This window comes from Sabethes cyaneus, chromosome 2 (assembly GCF_943734655.1).
Source record: "Sabethes cyaneus chromosome 2, idSabCyanKW18_F2, whole genome shotgun sequence".
NCBI lineage: Eukaryota > Metazoa > Arthropoda > Insecta > Diptera > Culicidae > Sabethes > Sabethes cyaneus.
The window spans coordinates 15033574-15049618 of NC_071354.1; the positions used below are offsets into that span (position 1 = coordinate 15033574).

At 41.8% G+C, this 16045-nt stretch overlaps 2 protein-coding genes across 3 annotated transcripts in view; one reads left to right on the plus strand and one right to left on the minus strand.

Moving 5' to 3' along the window:
* Window positions 1-16045, minus strand: part of LOC128738571 (GTP-binding protein Di-Ras2) — a 177208-nt gene that overhangs the window by 91182 nt on the left and 69981 nt on the right. The window lies entirely within an intron of this gene.
* On the plus strand, window positions 5851-7611 carry LOC128735129 (alkaline phosphatase-like). Its single transcript, XM_053829624.1, has 2 exons — window positions 5851-7107; window positions 7168-7611. The coding sequence occupies exons 1-2, from the start codon at window positions 5851-5853 to the stop codon at window positions 7609-7611; spliced, it is 1701 nt and encodes a 566-aa protein (XP_053685599.1).

Genomic DNA, 16045 nt, shown 5'->3' on the forward strand with positions numbered 1-16045 from the left:
CTTTAGGAGGGGGGGGGGGTCCTATACAAACGAAATACAAATTTCCTCATAACTCGAGAACTAATCCAGCAAATGGAACCAAATTTGGCGTGTAGGTGTTTTTGGAGGCAAGAATTTTTTCTGTGATGAATTAGGACCTCTTCCCACATTAGGAAGGGGGGCTCCAATACAAATGAATTACAAATTTCCCCATAACTCGAGAACTAATCAAGCAAATAGAACCAAATTCGGCATGTGGAGGTTTTTGGAGGCAAAAATATTTTCTACGGTGAATTAGGATCCTTCCACACTTCAAGAGAGGGGCTTCTACACAAATGAAATACAAATTTCCTCATAATTCGAGAACTAATCAAGCAAATGGAACCATATTTGGCATGTGAGAGTTTTAGATGGTAGAATTTTTTTTTCTGTGGTGTATTACGACCCCTTTCCCTTTTAAGAGGGTGGGCTCCCATACAAATGAAATACAAATTTCCTTATAATTCGAGTACTAATCTAGCAAATGGAACCAAATTTAGCATGTAGGAGATTTTTGAGTCTTGAATTTATTTTATGATAGTTAGAGACCTCTCACCCCTGTGGTAGGGGGATATGGACTCTCATACAAATAAAACAGAAATTTTTGCGAAACTCAAAAACTAATCCAACTCGAGAAATTCGAGACTCTTCCATAAAACATTAATCAATAACAAGACCACAAAAACTATCTATAGTAACACTAGATCATTCAGGACGAGCCGGTCGCGAGTGTTGCCGGTGACCCGCCGTCGGAGGCGCCGCCCACTGGGGGGCTTGCAAAACTCGAGATAGTGACAAAGATCATCCGAGATTCATGATTTATGTACAACACAGGTTAATTTGTGGCAATACGAAGTTTGTCGGGTCAGCTAGTAATTCAATATTTTTACTGTTTGTTATCTTTATGTTATCTCCCAAGTAACAATTCTAAAGTCGCTTGGTTTTATTTGATTTTTATAAAAGTTTTATTGCGGTTATATAAGTGGGGTGTAGCAATCCAATCTGATGTACCTTTACAAAATTGATCTTATTGCGGTTACTTGGCAATCCACAATAAATCTGTTAGTTTTATAGTTAGTTAGCTTATTTGTTTATTTGTTCATTTATAAAATTAACTTCATCGACTCTAGTGAGTAGATGCTCATTTATTTGATAGTTGTAGATGACTGGACTGGCGATGCTGTGGAAAGTCATTACTTGACATTTTGAGATGCTGATCACAAGCCAGTTTTTCCTGCACCAATCGACAAACAAATCCAAGAGTCTCTGCAGCCGGACGCAATCATCTATAGAATGAATCCCTGAATACAATTTCAGATTATCAGTATACATCAGTTTGCATCCAACTCCAAGTAGCATAGCAATGTCGTTGAAAAACAACATAAATAGGAGAGGTGCCATGTTGCTGCCTTGCGAAACACCCAAGTAGTTGGTAAACTGGTAGAAAAACCGGAGCCGAGCCGCTCAAATAGCCAAACCACTTCGTGAAATTCCGAGATGCGCCGAGTCGCGAAATTTTCTGCAGTAGTATTTTATGGTCCATACGATCGGACGTTGCTAATAATGTTCTAACACTATGGTAATACCCTGACTAAACGGATTTATTGCTGCTATTTGAAAGAATATTTGAGTTTTACTTCGAAAACATTTTTTTATGCGAGGCCATATTGCCATATTTCAGTAGTTTTTTAAACCCACAAAATCATCAAAAGAAAGTGTGAATTGCAGAAAGAAAGTTATTATCAATCGGTTTTCATGTCACAGGAAGCAACTAGAATGATTTTACTGCCAATTGAGATTAACTAACTGAATTTATTTATTTTGTAAACCCTACTAGCATCTTACTGGGGAGTAAATGTGTTTTTGTGAAGAACAAACATTGAAAGCACTGGGAAAAATGATATGCAAACTGTGAAAAATAATTGACAGCCCAGGTGGGAAATGAACCCACAAAAACAAACAGTTTTCGCAAATTTTGGCATGTGCTGCACAACTACGGAAACTGCTGAAAATTCATAATTTATTCATAATTTATAATTTATAAAGCGACAAGTTTCATTAAATTATGGCGGTGGCTATTAAGCAGCGAAAGGCATAATCGGTTTTATTGCTGCCTTCAGCGTTTACAAACCTCAAAAGTTATAAAAATCTTTGCCAAGCTACTACCAACAAAATAAAAAAAAGTTTGTTCCAATACATTGTGTAGTTTCTGAGAAAAAGGTACGGTAAGTTTGAAAATCGTGGTTTTCCAGGCGCGGCGTTTTATTCCGTCGAAATTGTTCCACGCCGCACTGGAATGCTTATGTGTATGATCGTTTTTCGGCCACTTCCCGTGGTTGGATCATTATAAATTTAGTATCAAAATAAGCGGAAAAGACTGCAAAATCAAAATCTGAAACAAAAAAATAATGATTTTTTCAAAAAATTTTAGTCGTTTATGTCCCCTTAAGCACGTTTTAAATTGTAATTGCAGATTTTCCATCTGTGTGACAGCAGTTGTATCATGGACAGCCTTGTGGACATGGTAAAGTAGGAGATGCCGTGCTGCCAGAACACCTTCTGAAGAGTGGGCCACTTGGTCGGAAGGCAGTTTTATAGCGATCACCAGAATCTTCTGGTGGCACTCTAACCGTTTTATTAGCGGTTTATATGAAATTGGTCATGAAAACCATTAGGGAAACGTAATTAAATTAAAATGCTGCTTGAGATACACTCATATCTCATTTTACGTCCACTATTGGGGGACGTAAAAAATCGCTCGTAAAAAAAGAAGACGTTATTTCAAATGATGGACTAAAATGAAAGAACGTAAATTCAAATTTAGGACGTAAAAAAAGTGGACGTTAATTCGACTTTTGGACGTTAAAAAGAGATGTTATTTCGAACTTTCTAAAACTACCAAATGATTTTTGACGACGACGTTAATTTCAATTTTGAACGTAAAACGAAAGGACGTTAATTCAAATTTTGGACGTAAAACGAAAGGACGTTGATTCAAATTTGGACGTAAAAAAAGTGGGCGTTAATTCAAACACCCAGCTCGGCAGGGAAGCAATGTATAGGCCGGTGGGTGATCGGGCCCCATAGCCTGAAAACGGTCAGTCCAACAAGAACGATAACGGCCATCGATGCATTAACTTTGCAGCTTTTCGAAGCCTGGTGATCATAGGTACTTTCTTTCCCCGCAAAAATATCCACAAAGCCACCTGGAGATTACCTGACTAACGTACCACGAACCAAAGCGATAACTATTCCGGTCTAATAAGTGATAGATATACACCGAAGCCTGATATGTGTAGGGACGAGGACGGAAACCTGGTCACAAACGAGTGCGAGGTGGTCGACAGGTGGAACCAGTTCTCCGATTAGAGAAGAAGACGGAACGGAAGTTAACCTAGAACGAAAACCTAGGCCTAGAAATGATCTCGAAGATATCCGGCGAGATTCAAGAATAATAGAGCCGCCGAAAAGGACCAACTCCAGGTAGAACTCTACAAAAATGATAAAGAACCACTAGCAATGGTACTTCACTGGATAATTTCAAAGATTTGGGAGGAGGAGAAACTACTGGATGAGTGGATGTAAGATGTGGTCCACAAAAAGTGCGATCGGCTAGATTGCTGTAATTACGCTAATTAACCTATAAGGTGCTCTCCCAGATTTTGTTACGTCGTCTATCCCCAACAGTAAGAGAATTCGTGAGGCAGTGCCAGGTGGTTTTTCTGGAGTGGGACAAAATCTCCAGAATTGTCGGGAGTACAAAGTGCCCACACATCATATTTCAGACCATTGAGAAATGATCTTCAGCAAAAATAGCCAACTTCTAGTCTTCGCAGACGACCTCGTCAACATTACTAGAAACCTTGGGACATCGAAAGCAATCTACGCCAGACTAAAACCGGAGGTTTGGAGGATTGGGTTACAAATCAATGGATCTAAAACCAAATAATGGTAGGAAGAGGCTCCAGAGAAAACAACGCTTGCCTCTCATGGACAGTGACAATAAACGGCGCTGAACTGAAAGTATTTGATGAGTTCATATATTTGGAATCTCTGATCACTGCCTATAACAATACCCGAGCAGGAGCGAAGAGCAAAATAATATCAAAATATGTTATTGGAAATCGAATAACTCATATCAAAATTTGGTCTTGTTTTGGCTGACATAGTTGGTAAAATAACAAAAAATAATATCAAAATTTTACTCCTTTAAGACCAAAAGAATAACTACTTGTGTTATTTGACTAACAAAGCAATAACAACTGTATTCAGAGTTTAGAATAACATATTTTAGTATTATTATTAATAATTTATTAAGGTATTGAATAACAAATGCAGTAGTATATGCGATATTAAGAAATCATTTTATAAAATAGTTATAATCTAAAAACTTTTTAATCAGTAAAAATTTTTTATGAAATATATCGAATATCATTAAGATATGATAACAAAATCAGTTCTTAAACTTATCTTACAACCACTGTTTTAAATATCTACTCAGTAACAAAATATGTTATCAATGTATCTCCAGATCAATTTAACAACAAAATATGCCATTATAACATAGGTGGATATTGTTTTTATATTATTTTGCTCTTCGCTCCTGCTCGGGTAGGTAAAGAGATTCAACGACGCATTCAAGCTGGAAGTCGAGCCTACTGTTGCTTCTACATGGCACTTTGATAAAGAAGCATACACCGCCGTACAAAGCTGATCGTGTACAAAATGCAAATCAGACCGGTAGTCCTTTACGGACTTGAGATTGTAACTTTGCTTATGAAAGACATATGTCCACTAGACGTATTTGAATGCAAAGTGTATTTGAAGGGATTCCCATCGTACACCTGAGGAAAGTTGGCAGATTACGGTAAGCCGGCCAGGTCGCAAGGATGCCGGACGACTGTGTAGTGAAATTCGTCCACTTCAAGAACCCCACCGGTACCAGGAGTAGAGGGGCCCAACGTGATAGATGGTTTGACCAAGTTGAAATTGATTTACGTGTGTCAAGACGCGTAATGAATTGGTGACGACTAGCCCAGGACTGAGTATAGTGAAGAGGAATTCTTGTTGCGGCAAGAGCCACCCCGGCTCTATGCTACTAGAAGTAAGAAGTAGGTAAGTAAGTTTTTCAACCACTTCCCCTGGTATCCGGCCTGGTTTCACAATTTGAGCTTAAATAAGCAAAAAAGTTCACAGAACCTAATAAGAAATAAGAAATGGTATTGTTTTCAAGACATTTCGATAGTTAGTTTCCCTTAATTGATTTACACGCATTCTAGTTTAACCAAATGCTGATTGTAACACCCTTTGATGCTTTTGCAAAGCGCATTTTTACCACCATAATGTGCTGATGAGATAATAAATGTGAATTGTAGGGTACGTATGCTTAAGTCCCAAAGAATTTTACGGGAAAAAAATACGATATTTTGAGATGGTATTGGGAGCAAGATGAAGTAATCTTAATGCTATAAATAAGTGATTAAAATGCGTCGTTTTTTGGTCTCAAGGTATGCTGATTTCACGGTCCGGTTCGATCGATCACTCGATTGGCTGCACTTATTTACAAAAATACTTCATTTCAAACCGTTCAACCGTTGGCATTCAAACCAAGTTGACCGATAGAATTGACGTTTTTCATCGCGGACTAATCTTAATGACCCTTCAAAAATGTGTAATCACCAAATCCACTTTCAATCGACCTCCGATAATTTTCCGAGTGGATTCAGATTAGATGATAGATTTGAAACGATTCGCTGGATTTCTGAACCGTCTGGCTTTCAATTTTGTTTGGCAGTAGTGAATGACGTTAGCAACCGAATCAAACCTCACGTAATGATTTTCGATCAGTTAACTGTAGTGTTGTACCTTTTCGCTGCAATTGTTAGTGTAAGTGCCCAAAAATTAGTGCAAAAAGCTGCAGCCGTTCAGGAAAGAGAATATATTCACCCGAAAAATCACCTCCAGCTGCAGTCTCCCAAGAATGCCATTTCGGAGGAAGAACTTCATTCCGAATATTGGTTCGAGCAGGCACAACAGGCGCTGACCAGCAAACTTCAGCAAAAATTGGTAACCACCAAGGCTAAGAATGTGATTTTTTTTATCGGTGATGGAATGTCTCCGCAAACAATTGCCGCCAGCCGGATGATACTGGGCAATGAAAACGAGTATCTGTCGTTCGAAAAGTTTCCCCATCTGGGACAGGTACGAACGTACTGCGTTAATCGCCGGGTATCCGACTCGGCCTGTACGGGAACGGCGTATTTGTCCGGGGTGAAGATTAATTACGGGATGCTCAACCTGGCAGCATCCGTGGCCCGGTACAGCTGTGAGTATGAGAAAAGTAACGAAACGGAAATCGATGGGCTGATGAAATGGGCACAGGATGCTGGCAAAGCCACCGGAATAGTGACGACCACTAGAATTACGGATGCTTCTCCGGCCGCGACCTATGCTCGCAGTGCCACCCGGGGATGGGAAGGCGATGGGGAAGTGGCTGAGGATGGGTGTGATCCCAAGAAGACAATCGACATCGCTCAGCAGCTGGTTTACAATGAAGTGTCGAAAAATTTCAATGTTATTTTGGGTGGTGGGCGGAGGTTTTTCCTTCCGAGGGAAGCTAGAGACGAGGAAGGCAGTCGGGGGTACAGGATGGATGGACGCTACCTGATTGGAGAATGGATGGGAGTGCACCGGGAGATGGGAGAGTCAGTGTACGTTTGGAATAAAACGCAACTGCTGGAGGTTGATTTTGAAAAGACGGATTACCTGCTGGGTTTATTCGAGGCGAGTCATTTGATGTACAATTTGGAAGTTCAGATGCAAGAGGCAAGTGCAGCCGAACCGACGCTGTCGGAATTGACCGAATCCGCTATCAAAATGTTGCAGAAACATGAGAATGGATTTGTGCTGTTCGTCGAGGGTGGATTAATCGATTTGGCCCACCACAGTAATCGGCCTCGCATGTCGCTCGATGAGACGGTGGAATTCTCGAAAGCAATCGAACTTGCTCGACGGCTCACAAGCGCTGACGATACTTTGATTGTAGTAAGCTCGGATCATAGTCACACGATGACTTATAACGGTTATACTGTAAGTTATGTCATATTTTCTGGTGGTTTTTTTATTAAACGATTTTCTTTTTCTGTGCAGAAACGAGGACAGGATATTCTGGGAATCGCCGATATCAGCGACATGGATGGTTTGCCCTATACCACTTTGAGCTACGCGAACGGGCAAGGCTATTACGAGACGTACAATCCGGATAATCTCGCTGAACGGTTGAATATCTTTGAACAAGATTTCACGGTGCACAACAAGCGCTATCCGGCTACCGCTCCGCTAAGTTCGGAAACGCACGGCGGAGAAGATGTAAACGTGTACGCTTCTGGGCCGTTGTCGCACATTTTTGCCGGCAGCTACGAACAAAATACGATACCACATTTGATAGCATATGCCGTTGGGATTGAAGCATCCACAACCGAGAACGATGACGAGGACGATGAGGATGACGGTGGCGCACAGTCAGCGGTAGTGTCGGCTGGCTTACTACTATTGTCGGTAGTCTTTGCGGGGCTTTCGAACCGTTTTCAATAAAGCTGTTAGCAATAGCCACAGGTTGTAATGTTTGTTTGTTTATTACTTGAGAAAATGAGTTCCAGATTAGCAAGTTGAAACTCTTCTGGAAAAGTTTGAATATCCAAAAGAGTGGCTCAATAGATTGCTTGTAGAGAATATAAAGCAGATTTAATGTATTTAAAATTAATCACAACGTATCTTAATACAAGGATTTCAGAAGCGAATAATTATAATACTTGCAATTTGTAACACTAAAGTCAGTAACGTACGCAATACAGCTTTTACAGCCAGATGGTAGGAAGCTTTTGAAAAGCATCTCACTCCATTCACTACCATTCATTTGAACGATGGCTTACAGCTCGAATTTATAATTTATTCATTATTTTATTATTCATTCGGCGCTGCCGCAGCTCAGAAAGCAAACCATAGCGAGCGTGATGAATATCTTAGTTAATTCAACCGACGTGGTTTTCTAAAGAAAATTTCCTTGCAGTCACAACATGAACGGGAAAGCCGTCTCGTTCCTGCAGCAATGATCCTGGAATGCTTCCAGTGTGCTAGTTAATGAGCTAGTTGAACCTCTGCTGGCAGGGAAATCGTATTTCTTCTTCCACCACTCAGTGGCTCGACCTTGACATCACCCCTTTCAACACCCACCTTTATTCCTTTTGTAACCCCTTGGCATCATGCGAGTTCCGGCAAACACTTTGAAACGTTACCGGGTTCTTCGTATGATGCTGCTATGGTGTGTAATCTTACACAAATGGCTGCCATTCAAAGTGCATGCGTTTATTGCGGTATAGAAATGATTCAGAACTGCGTAGCTGAAAATTGCGTTCATACTGAACGATCATTGGCAAGCTAAACTGCACCGTGAATCGTTTCCCATAATTTCTCATCCTAACCTAAAATTCTCGCTTTCCTCCGATGGAACCGCGAACAGCACTAAGTTAGTGGCTGTGTTTCTGTGTTCCGTGCACAGTCAAGTCGGAGAACAAATAAACACCAAGTTGGTAGTGATGGTGTGGAAACCGTTTTTCTGCAACCGCCGGAACCGTTTATTCATCACCGATAGAGAATACACAGTGCATTTCCCCGAGGAACTCCTGCTAGTCAGCCAGTCAGCCAACAGCAACCGGAAACTAAAGGAAAGCTGCACTCGACTGTGTGGTGCGGTGAGAAATTCATACTTTATGCAAGCAATACCAACAATTGAACCACAGCAGCATTCTATTTAGCTTTCGCCGGTTCGCCAGTCACAAAGTATTAGCAAGAATGATGTTTGTGAGTTGTTGCACAACAGGGGAAGTTTGTCATGAAGAGACGGCCGCTTGTAGTAAGAACTGAAAATCGATTGAATAAAATAACTTACCTTTGAGAATAACGGAAAGCAATATACTTCTTTTCTTGAATCTGCCAATCGTGCATGGTTTGCGGTGAGTAAAATATTAGTGCACTGGAAGAAACTAAGTCTTTTTGATAAGAAGATAGCGTTATGTGTTATTTCTAAACCAAAAACTTTTTATTTTATGGTCTAATAGGATTTGAGAGAAAATTCTAGTTTTAATCATTCAAGTGTACGAACTACGAAAGCTAACAAACAAATGGTCGTCGTCTGTGGCTGCTTGAGTTTATACATGGTGCACCATGTAGCGCATGACGAAAAAAAGAGCCGATGAAATTCAAATCAACGACGGTTTTTTCTCGTTACTGTGCCTGGACATCGATTTGCATTATTGGCAGCGACCTTTAACATGAAAAAAAAAACGAATATGAATCGGAGCGTAGAACGTACTGACCTTTGCCCGGCAGGGCAGATTGGCTCAACTTACAACCGCCTGACGCTTGAAATTCTATGACTGAGCGAGGTTCTTCGGCCAGATACTGGTTGTTTGCTCTATTCTGGCATACGAGGTAAAAATGGTTCTGGGTAAAAAAGGATCCGATAAATGAAAGAATAAGAATCGTGGCAAAGATTTAGAATACGGATTTGAACCCTTACTGCAATCCAATGCTATAGGCTAAAAGATGCTGCCGACGTGCGGGAGAAACAGAGCTTCTATGGCCAGCTGAAAAGTGTGGTTGAGAAAATCTCGAACGGGGACATTTCAATGCGAACAGATTTGTGAGAGCTTATTAAACCGGCTTCGTCGAAGGTCGGTCTACAACGGATTAAATATTTACACTGCAGCAGTTCCTCCAAAAGGGCCGTGAATACAGAGTTCACACGCAACATTTGTTCGTTGACTTCAAAGCCGCATATGATACCATCGACCGAAAAAGTGCGATGGAAAATTATGGACGAGAACAGCTTCCCCAGGAAGCTCATCAAACTGAATAAACTACCATGGATGGTCACAGTGTTGTGCTGTGAGCTGTGTTCGGATTTCGGGTGGATTGTCAAGTTCATTCGAATCACACAGAGGGCTTCATCAAGGTGATGGTCTCTCACGCCTGCTGTTCAGTATAGCGCTACAAGGTGCTATGAGCCGAGCGGATATCAACACGCGGGCCACGATATTCAACAAATCTAGTCAATTCGTCTGCTTTGCCGATGACATGAATATTATCAGCAAAACATCTGTGGCAGTGACTGAACAGTACATCAGACTAAAGCGTGAAGCAAAAAAGATTGGGTTAAAGGTAAATACGTCTAAAACTAAGTACATGCTGGCCAGCGGAACCGAGGCCGACCGACGTCGCTTGGGCAGTAGTACAATAATCGACGGCGATGAGTTTGAGGTAGTCGACGAATTTGTCTACCTTGGCTTACTGGTAAAGGCGGACAATGAGATACGGAGGCGTATTATCAGCGAAAGCCGTGCTTACTCTAGGCTTCACAAGCAATTGCGGTCGTGCAGATTAAGTCCCGGTACAAAGTGCACCATGTATAAGATGATTATTAGACCGGTTGTTCTCTACGGGCATGAAACATGGACAAATCTCGAGGAGAACCTGCGAGTGTTCGGAGTTTTCGAGGAACGATCTTCGGCGGCGTACGGGAGAACGGAATATGAAGGCGGAGGATAAACCATGAACTCTCACAGCTCTATGGCCAACCTAGTATTCAAAAGGTGGCTAAAGCTGGACGGATACTATGGACAGGGCATGTTGCAAGAATGCCGGCCGACTGCCCTTCAAAGATGGTATTCACTTCAAATTCGGTAGTAACAAGATAACCTGGGGCGCAGCGCGTAATATGGCTAGACCAAATGGAGCAAGATCTGGCGGAGAGTACGCAGTGTCCAAGGAATTGGAGAGCGGTAGCCCACAACTTAGTAAATTGGAGAAACTTTGTTCGTCAGGCTTTGTCTGAAGACGGCAAGCCAACTTAATAAGTAAGTAAGAAACATTCGAATACACTTGAAGGGCAACAACGCAGATCTTGGCCTAGACGAGATACGCGAAAACGGGGAACTATTTACAAAGTTCTGCAATAACAACATGGTTATTGGTGGATCGCTCTTCTCCCAGAGACTAGCATGTAAGGTTAAATGCGCTTCCCAAATTGACCGAATCTACATCAATCGAAAGTGAATAAGGGTCCATTTTCATGTACGCTTGTTATCGCTAAGTTACGCTTACGTATCACACCTGCCCAACGACGGGTGGAGAAAGTTGGATGTGGTTACAACATCCGCCGATTGGAAACCCCTGAACAGAAAAGGGCCTTTATCGAACTACTTGCATACCAAGCCACCTAGTGGAACTGTCAAAAAACAATGGAGCGCAAAGCGCGTCAACGACACGCTGAACTGCTAAGGGCTGGTAAACAAGCTTGTAGGCGGGACAAGAGAACCGAAAAAATAAACTGATTTTAGCGATTTTTTATGCGATTATCCTGCCACCTGATGGTGAATACACCACGGCCAACAGTCAATCGTAGCAACCCTGTTGTGTACAGAAAAAAACTTTGACAACGTTGTCAGTTGTTTTGCGGAAGCCGTGCCGAAAGCATTCATTCATTTACGCTCTACGCTTTGTTCGTACTGCCAGCTCCACCCGGGAGCGAAGAAATTAGACATCGCGAGGCACTTCGTGTTCGCCGGATATAGTCGATTCAGCACCTACAACACCTTTCTCTTCTGGTGAAAGTGGCCTCGTAGTTCCGCACCGTGGGCCGGTAGTTCGAAGCAATCGGCCAAGTCCTGAAGAAGTACCTACTAAAAATGGATATTTTTATGCGTAAGCGTCAGTAGAGGTTAGCCGTGTCTGTAAAACACGCAATCACCTAGCTGAAGTGAAGTGAAGGCGCTGATGAAACACATTTTTCTGAAAATGCGCGAAGTCGTCGTGGTTATAATGGATGACGCGATTTTCCTGACGCTGGGCGGCAACAACTAGCAGCGCAACCGGATACTTTATGTCTAACACCAAGCGATGACGTCAAATATAGCTATCATACCGCAAGCAAGTCCGCAAGCAAAATTCTTCTGTAACTTACGATCAGTGAGAAAGAAATGCCCAAGGTGTTGATCTTTCCCTCGGGGCTTGCGGTAAATGAGGAGACATACAGTACAAAGTGCCTGCTGGAAGTTGCCACCTTCATCGAGAAGTATTATGTGAAGGAGGATATGGTTTTTACCGGACCTGGCCCATTATGCCAAGACATCACCGACGGAGATGAACCAGCTAAAGATAAACGTTGTATCAAAGACCGCCAACCAAGGGCCACTGTTGTATCTAACGTCCCCCAATTGAGATCAATAGAATTTTTGGGAGAACCTCAAACGAAGGTTCTAAAGATTGTACTCGAAAAAAATTCAATACTTTCGTTTGGGTATGTCTTTTTATTGCATGGGTAAAAATAAAGAAATTTTGAGTAAAACTAGTTTAGAGTGTGATGTTTACATGTGCAAAATTTCGTCACAATCTGTCAAGTGGTTATCGACAAAAAATTGTGGGAGCGGGTGCGCTCGTGAAAGATCCAGGCCAGTCTCACAGGTGGATAGCGAAGCAGTTGGGAATCGACCATTCGACCGTGTCCCGTGTGGTAAAATCGTTTAAGAACATCCAGACGACCAAGCGGCGAACCAAGCTGGCAGCAGACAAAAAGCGAAGAAGACCTACCCCGTGAAGGCAAGGAAGATGAGGGATTACATTAAGCACAATCCGAACCATTCGATTCGGGACGTGGCCAAGGTCAATTCTTCCATCTGGTTCGTCCAGCAGACAATGAAGCAGGCCGGACTGCATGTCTTTAAGCTAAGGAAGGCGCCTTACCGAACCGATAAACAGAATACGGTGGCTAAATCCCGCGCCACGAAGTTGTACCGCAAATGGTTGGTGCAGCTAAAATGCATCGTAATGGAAGACGTACATTAAACCGGAAGCCAAGCAGATCTCCGGTCTGGAGTTTTTCGTTGCGGCCAAATATATAAAGAAGAATGCCTCCATAAGCGGCCGCTATCCTTCTCTGGTCCCACGAAAATGACGCTCTGTTTTGGCCGTTATTGTGCCAATACGCGACACCGGTGTTGGAGTTACTTTGGAGGGCGACCAACGATGTTGTTTTTGTGCAAAAGGAGGCAAATCCACTAAGCTCACCAGAACATTGTTCATTAGAAATATTCCTGGCGAAAGCTCGGGAAAACCGGGAAGGTCTTCAAAAACTACCATGATTTAAAAAAAGAGAGGATGAAAGTGTGTAACAAAGGTAGCGCAAGTGTTGCAAAGGACTTGATGGATTGCATTAAGTCTAAGGTAAGGGGATTTAGCCTAGGAGAGGAGGTTGAATAGACCACCTTTGCAAAAACATGGTTAATATGTGTTTATTTATTCCCTGAGAGTTTCGTAAATATTCAACTTAATATGAATTTTTGGTAATCATTTATTTCTGTTGCATTTTTTTCGAGTTCGGTCTTTACCACAATAATTTTGTGACCAAAAGGGAGAAGCAGCTGAGCGCCAAGGAAAGAGTTGAAAAACATGTCAACAGTCATCTTTTCATCAACCATGGCGAAGTTTCCGGGGTAAACTGTCGAAAGGCTGCCCGGCAGGGAGTCGAAGAATTTTTGTAAAAGGCCTAATCAACGTAGGATTTAACCTTCCTAATGCATTAGAAAAAAGTTACATATTATGCATTAAGGGTCGAAAACGACCCAAGTTTTGAAATTGCTCTCATTCATCCATTTTCAATCCGAGTTTCGTTTTCTTTACCTCATTTGAAAGCTATGGCCAAAAACTAGCACCCAAGGTATGTTGGGGAATATTTGTTGACTGATGGCCACTTCTGCGTCGGTTCCGGAACACCCACTACCAGGTCCCGGGGAACATTTTTATATTTTGAGATAATTCATTTTGCGGCACATGAAATCACATTGGCTTGATAAAATAAGATTAATGGAAGTACAATGGGAACATTTTGGACCCAAGCGGCCATTTCCTCATTGGTTCTGGAACATCCGGTACCCGGTTTTTGAGGACAATTTTAAATTTTAGGATGATTTATCTTGCGACACGTCAAATTACATCAGCTTGATAACGTAAGACTATTGAAAGTATAATAAAGACATTTTGAAGGCAAATGGCTACATCAGCATTGGTCCCGGAACATCCGGTACCCGGGTTTTGGGGCCATTTTTATATTTTAGGATAACCCATCTTGCGGCACATCAAATCACATCGGCTTGATTAAATAAGACTGATGAAAAATAAAATAAGGTCATTTAGAAGCCAAATGGCCATTTTACCATCGATTCCGCAACATCCGGTACCTGGTTCCGCGGGATATTTTTGGATTATGAAATAATTCATCTTGCGGCACATCAAATCACAACGCCTTGATCAAATAAAACAGTTACAAGAGCTATGGGGACCATTTGAAGACAAATGGCCATTTCATCATCAGTTCCGGAACATCGGGTGCACGGTTTATGAGAACATTTTTGGATAGGATAATTCATCATGCGCCACATCAAATCACATTGGCTTGATGAAATAACACTAATGGAAGTACAATGGAAAAATTTTGGAGCCAAAATTACCATTTCACCATCGGTTCCGGACTATCCGGTATCCGGGTTTTGGGGACATTTTTGGATTACAGGGTAATTCATCTGCCCCGGTATAAATACCGGGTACCGGATTATATGCGACTGACGCCCCATTATACTTCCATTGTTGTTATTTTATCAACCCGATATGATTTGAGGTGCCGCATGGTGAATTATATCAAAAGCCAAAAATGTCCCCCGAAACTGGTACCGGATGACCCAGTACCGATGGTAAAGTGGCCATTTGGCTTCTAAATGACATTGTTTTACTTCCATCAGTCTTATTTTATCAAGCCGATGTGATTTGATATGTCGCATTATGAGTTATCCTAAAATACAAAAATGTCCCCAAAAACCGGGTACCGGATGTTCCAGGACCGATGCTGATGTGGCCATTTGCCTTCAACATGTGTTTATTATACTTTCAATAGTCTTATGTTATCAATGAGATGAAATTTGACGTGCCGCAATAGAAATCATCCTAAAATTCAAAAATGGCCTCAAAAACCAGGTACCGGATGTTCCGTAACCGATGGGGAAGTGGCCATTCGGGTCCAAAATGTCCCCATTGTACTTCCACTAGTCTTATTTTATCAAGCCAATGTGATTTGATGTGCCGCAAAATGAATTATCTCAAAATATAAAAATGTTCCCCGGGACCTGGTAGTGGGTGTTCCGGAACCGACGCAGAAGTGGCCATCAGTCAACAAATATTCCCCAACATACCTTGGGTGCTAGTTTTTGGTCATATCTTTCAAACGAGGTAAAGAAAACGAAATTCGGATTGAAAATGGATGAATGAGAGCAATTTCAAAACTTGGGTCGTTTTCGACCCTTAATGCATAATATGTAACTTTTTTTGCTGTGGCTCTTCTAGATGTCGCTGAAACCTGAAACTCCCCCACAATGCTAATTTTCCAAAGTTAGGAAAAGTCAGAAAATTTCAAGTCTCTAGCTCGTACCGTTACTGAGTATCAAGCTTTGTAAGTATGCCGATGGGTCGAAAACGACCCCAATGCACTAGGAAGGTTAAGGAGAATTTGTTCCATTGAATTGTCTTTTGCAGTTTGAGTCACATTGTCGCAGTTTTTTAAGACGCCTCTCTGCGTTGAGCATCTCAACGGTGATATAACAGAATGGAACGGAAGTGCTTACAAACAATAACAGCGTGCCGGCTCCCGATCTCGTAGAGATTCGGCGAGAAATCGGTCAGCTGAAAACTAATAGAGCCGCCGGAAAGTAAAGACTCCCTCTACAAAAATGGCGAAGAGCCATAAGCAAAGGCACTTCACTGGATAATATCACGTATTTTGGTAGAGGAGTGAATGGAAGGTGTGATTTGTCCTATCTATAAAAAGTCAATCAGCCTACAATCAATTCCAGATTTTGTAACGTCATCTATCTCCAAAAGAATTCATAAGGCAGTATCAGGCGGGCTTTAGGGGTCCCGTACTACT